Source organism: Periophthalmus magnuspinnatus, chromosome 17 (genome assembly GCF_009829125.3).
Source record: "Periophthalmus magnuspinnatus isolate fPerMag1 chromosome 17, fPerMag1.2.pri, whole genome shotgun sequence".
Classification (NCBI taxonomy): domain Eukaryota; kingdom Metazoa; phylum Chordata; class Actinopteri; order Gobiiformes; family Gobiidae; genus Periophthalmus; species Periophthalmus magnuspinnatus.
Genome location: NC_047142.1, coordinates 11,741,429 through 11,747,428, shown reverse-complemented (window position 1 = coordinate 11,747,428; position 6,000 = coordinate 11,741,429). Strand labels below are relative to the sequence as shown.

At 42.6% G+C, this 6,000-nt stretch overlaps 1 protein-coding gene across 1 annotated transcript in view; it reads left to right on the top strand.

The window, feature by feature from the left end:
- The first annotated feature begins 3,192 nt into the window (after nt 1-3,192).
- The window catches only part of kcnn1a (potassium intermediate/small conductance calcium-activated channel, subfamily N, member 1a), a 95,906-nt gene continuing 93,098 nt past the window's right edge, over nt 3,193-6,000 (top strand). Inside the window, exon 1 of the mRNA XM_055228631.1 lies at nt 3,193-3,360. Coding sequence (XP_055084606.1) covers nt 3,208-3,360 — 153 coding nt within the window. The 5' untranslated portion in view covers nt 3,193-3,207. The remainder of the gene's footprint in view (nt 3,361-6,000) is intronic.

The following is a 6,000-nucleotide window of genomic DNA, read 5'->3' as shown; positions in this document are numbered from 1 at the left end:
TCAATTCAGTTCAGGTCAGTACTTAATACTTTAAAAGTAGATTTTTATGTGACACGTTTACTTGACTTTTTTCTTTTTTTTTTGGTGTCTGTACTTTTACTTACGTAACAAAATGGAGTACTTCATCCAGCACTGCTCTGGTGAAATGTAAACCTCCGCCTCTCCATCGCCCTTGCAGCTTCTCACCAGTTAGTCATGGCAGAGTGAGATGACATGTGCAGAGGTGACAGACCACTTCAAGATGGCTACCTTCCCTTAAGCTGATGGCCCACCAGGCGACAAGGACCGCTCCACTGGGTCTGAGCTGCTACTAGACAAGTCACCAACAAAGTCATAAAGTCACAGCCTGTGCATATCCTCTTATGGCTGATGTCAGAGAGTTCAAAGTTCTTGTTCTATTACAGGATGATCCACTCTGTTAGGAAAGTAACTTTATTTTAGGAGACACAATGGAGAAACCTTCATGACTAGATCGAGACTGATGAACTAGATGTTTTTATAATATCCATTCATTTTATTCTGCTTATCCGGGGCTGGGTCAAGGGGGCAGCAGTCTAAGCAGGGACTCCCAGACTTCCCACACCCCAGACTCTTCCTCCAGCTCCTCCGGTGAAACCCCAAGTTGTTCCCAGGCCTGTTGAGAAGCATAGTCCCTCTAGCATGTCCTGGGCATGCCTCCGGGGCCTCCTCCCGGTGGGACATGCCCAGAACACCTCCCTAGGGACTCATCTGAGAGACATCTGGAACAGATGCCTGAGCCACCTCACCTCCTGCAGAGGCTGCTCCTCTCCATGTGGAGGAGCAGCAGCAGCTCTACTCCGAGCTCCTCCCGTGTGACCAAACTCCTCACCTTATCTGTAGGGGAGCACCTAGGCACCCTACGCAGGGAGCCCATTTCGACAGCTTGTTTCTGCAATCTTGTTCTTTTGGTCATTACCCAAAGCTTATGACCATAGGTGAGAGTGGGAACGTAGTTTGAGATCTTTGCCTTTCGACTCAGCTCCCTCTTTACAGCAACTTTTCCGTGCATGCTTCCAACTCCATCGACTCATTTTGGTCTTAAAATATTTGCATTAACCCGCTCTACATGATCCTGCTTTTTAAATTTTTGCTATTGTGTCCTTAAATCAAGATATGAACATTAATAACAGACAAATCAGGTGCCTTCTTTCCCCATGGTCACTCTCAAAATCATTATCAACAGGTCTTATTGATTGAGGCATTTCTAAGCATCCGCTCCCTGCTAAACCAGTGATGCGGGAAGAGGCGTTACCTTCAACAGCCGCACTTTGGAATTCCAAATATGGAACTCAGCTCCAAATGGCCCCAGTAACTGCTAGAGCCTCGAGGACCTTCATTTGACTGGAGCTGAATCCTGTGGGTGACGTCACACTCACTTAGTCCACTTCTTTATACAGTCTATGAATACTTTCCACATCTAGTGGCGGAATCCTAGATAGTATCGGTGGTGGTGAAGAGGAGGAGGTAGAAAGGCTGAGGTGGCTGACAGTTCTGTTGCTGTGGTGGAAACAGCACTACGTGTATGATTGTTTGAAGGGTTAAGTTATGGGTGTGCTAGGCTAGCCACTACAGACAGGTATCAGGCAGTAAGAATGAGATAGGAAACAAGTCTTTTCATTGAGCTCCTGCTACAACTGCCCAGATTGAACAAATTGCAGTGCTAAAGGAGAACACTCATGTTTGCTTTTGAGCACACGATGCACCAATTTTATTTAATGAAAGCATCTGTTGCCTGTGGGTTTGTTCATATCAAACAGCTTGTCCCTACAGGGCTTCCATAGCAGTTTACAGCCTCAAAAGCACTAGAGTAAATAAGCATGTTTACCACCAGGTTCTATTTAGTGTGTTTATTGTTTTTACTTATCTCAGGTAAAGAGAGTATGTTGTTGTATGGCTTGCTTGAATTGTTTAGCATAAATATGTTAAAGGTGATTTTGATTAAATATAGATTTAAAGCTCTCTACCATGTTATAACCTGAAGACATTTTAGATGTCATCCATGGATGGTTGAGTAATTTAGCAATCTCTCCTGGGCATTATTTAAGCCCTCCTTGCAGTTACCCTCAAGTTTCTGTCCAATGCTCTGCCCACAAGCCTACGTCATCCACGCTCGCACACAACAATTCTCCATAAATATACAAAAACATGATACATAACTGTACACAACAACTTGGCAAACCTGATGTGATGTGCAGTAGTTTCATTGGCGGGATGCACGCTGACTGTGTTGTGATATCGCTCTGAGAGGGGAGTAACTTAGTGCAGAGAGCAAAGGGCGAGGAGACTCAGAGCATAATTTTTTTTGTCTTGACTTGTTAGGTCTTTTCAGATCTGAAAATCTTAAGACTTATTTCAACAATGAGGCTAGGAGATTTAGTACTTCAGAAAGGCTTAAACAAGACATAATATACTGTTTTGGACCACTGTTTTAATGACTTAATAACAGAAATGGCTGCATTGACTTCCTGTTCAAAACTGCAGAACTGAGAGTGGCATTTTACCGTAGCAAGCAGTAGATTGTAATTTATGTGTGTTTTATTTTTGAAAAATGACAGGGCATCTTTCAACTCCAGGTGTAAGAACCAGTCACAGTTTTTTGTGAGCAATTACAGAGACGTGGGCGGAGATAGGAGTTAGGTGAAAACATATTTCTGCACTCAAGCCTTAGGACAATACAGGATTCTGAAAACATGCACAAATCTGCACAAATTATTTGTAAGCATTAATGCTGTCTGGAAATGTGTCTTGGAAAAATATCTTATACCTCATACAGGCCTCAGGGTTATTTTTATTTATTTATGTATGCATGTATGTATGTATGTATGTATTTATTTATTTATTTATTTATTTCGAGCACATCTCACAATCTGGTCTCATACAGGCTCGAAAAGGAGGAATCACGTGAAGCAGTGATATTATGATGTGTCTTCTTCATCGTCACCAGGATCCATTCATTTAATCACTGCTGTGCCTCTACTGTCAAGGTTTCAGCAGTACTGCGCTCTGTCGCTGTCTGACTCTTTCACAATAAGATTCCTTTGGCACTGAGAATGCTCAGACCTTTATTGTGAAAGAGCCATTACGGAAGCGGCGGTTAAACTAGCGAAGCCTTGACGGTTAAAACAGCGGGACTTCTACAAGTTCCGGTACTTTTGGGATGCGGTCGTTTTGGTGATTTTCAGCAACATGAGAGGACAGACCGCGCAGTTTGCGATCGTGATCCGGGATTTTAACATCGAGGCGCCACACGGAAATGCGGGAACGTTTAGCAGCGCTTTGACCGCGGGGATGGGACGCACGCGCGGCTCGGGTCCTCCACTGCTGCTACACGTGCGCCAGGTAAACACACACGCGCACATACAGAGAGAGCAGAGGAGGACAGGAACAAAACCTGCAGGATCACACGCAGAAAAGCGCAGTTTAACCTCTCTGAACTTGCATATTCTGCTTTTTGTATGATCCATCAGCCCAAAATGTCCAAATTGTGCACACCGACTACAAGATAAACTACTTGCCTTCACTGCATGAGCTCAATTTGATCTGCCAACATGGTGAAAAGAAAGGGCTTACATATCAAACATCATAAATATCCACATTGGAGGGCTGAAATGCCACTTTGATACATTACATATGAATTTAACAGGTTTTCTTTTGGACCGGGGTTGCTGTAAAACTGTCTTTTAAATGTGAAATGCTTTTATTCTACACAGTATATTAAAGCGTCCATAAATGAGCTCACACAGGGCTTCACTAATCTGGTAATGGAAGCAGATTCTCAATATCTCTGTCAGCATCATTTATAAAGAAATATCCATATTCAAGGCAGTGATGGATGGGAAGTATAATGCGTATTTTTAGACAGGGCGTTGTGTCGAACGAAAGGCATAGATCAAGGCTTGTCAAGTCAAAAATGTTGATTAAATGTAACTTATCAAACTAAAGAACATCATTTTTCACTTGAGTCATAACTCAACCATTTATTTTTTCTTAAATGAGTCCAAAGAGTCCAAAATTGACTTTGCAGTGACATCACGCTGGAGGTGTTCTGCATGCATGTCTAAGGTGGAATGTTCAGCAGTTACCATGGTGATGCAACACACTCATTAGCGACACTGCGCAAGATTATGTGGAAACTCAAAATGCATTTAAACAACACATTTTCAGGAGGCTGTGATCAATACGAGTGTTCACGGTCCTGTTTGATTTTCAACAAAACGACGAGAGTGACTAGCGGAAAAACTGTTGGCTAACGCTAGCTGGCTTGTGATTGTAATTTTATGTGAGAAACTTGTTTAACAGCACAATTCAGCTCACCGGTTGTAGTTCCAGCTAACTCTAAATTAAGTGAAGTTCTTCATGGTCAGATTGTGTTAAAATAAAGCTCAGGTTAAATTCTAATAAAGCCTCAGACAGAGCAGTGCCTACGGTTAGCTGCAAAGTATCAATACCAGATTTATGGGTGTATACTAGTCTATGCGGTCTTGTACTTGTTCCAGTACAGTTCAAAATCATTCCAAAGCCGTTTAGGAAAGGTTATCAATACCTGCTTAAATCTAGTTCTGATACAAAACACCAGATACTGCAGACTGAATGTTTTACCAGTTGAACATCTATAAACAAAACCTTACGTGAACTTTTTGCTACAACCCTGAAAATTCCATCCAGACCTGGTTTACGAGACGCTACGGTTTGATTGAGCTCCTTTATTTTACCGTTATTGAAGCTGCTGAAGTAATGTTTTTTTTGGCTTCGGCTCGGGAGGACCATTGCGCGTTTGCACATCCAGGACTTGTAAAGTTAAATTTAATTATTCATGCGGAAGCCGTAACATCTCTTCCCAAACTAGCAAATGAAACTCCATCTTGCCAAGCAGCGGCTCAGCACAGGTCAGCGCCACCAATTACTTAATGAAATAGATCGGGTTTCTCTTCCCTGCTCCTGGGCACATCCACACCCTCCGAACCCTCTCCAAAACCACCATAAAACACATTGTTGCCTCAGCTTTTGCAGCGGATTTTGGGGTAAACTGTGCAACCGCTGCAGTCTTCGCGAGCCATCAAAAAACGTCTAAGCGCTGAGCCAGCCTAGGAGTGATCACTTATTAAGAGGGCTACTGTATGACGCAAACGTTGGCTGGAGATGGGACCCTGGCACGGTGGATGTGTACTCCGGCCCGGGCCAAAGTAGACTTGTTGCGTTGGTACATTTCTCAAACCGAACAGCTCCTCAGACATTTGCACATTTAACTTTTGACAAATGACTGGTGTAGTTAGATAATTGGGCGTCTCATAAGGCAAAAGTAATGGGCGTAGGTTTCGAATGAAGGTTTTGTTTTCGCCTCGCGGTGCATTACGAGAGCGTTCGGGCGTTCTGAGTGCTTTGTCGTGTACCTGTCTACTAAACATAACGGAATGGAACGCTGGAGTTAGCTGCAGAGATTGGCATTCTTTAAGTAATATTACGCAAGAGAAAAATCGGTCTGTTTCTGGCAAGCGGGCAACAACATGCATAAGTAAAGTAAACAAAAGAGTTACAGAACCAGTAGGGTTGTCAAAATGATGGAAAATCAGATACTAATTGATATTAAACTAGAATCAAAACTAGACACTCATTAGAACAAGTGTCGATACTAAAAAAGTCACATTTACAGGACAGAAATGAACCTTTCCTGAGTAGCTTTAGAATGATCAGAACAAGTTTAAGACACATAGACTCCCATGGTCCTCTATGAGCCTACCTGAACGACTGAGGGATCACACAGATAGAGAGAAGGTAAGAAAGTACTATGATTTAATGTTGAAAATTACAATCTATATAGAGTTTGATTGATTAACTCTAACTGGATCTTACATTTTCATTAGCATACTAGTTAAAGATGCACTGTGCACTTCTTCTGGTGGGGGATCTGCTACCTGCCCATCTCCAAGGTAACACGATTGCTTGGAATGTTTTACAGTTAAATTTGCGGTCGCACCCTCG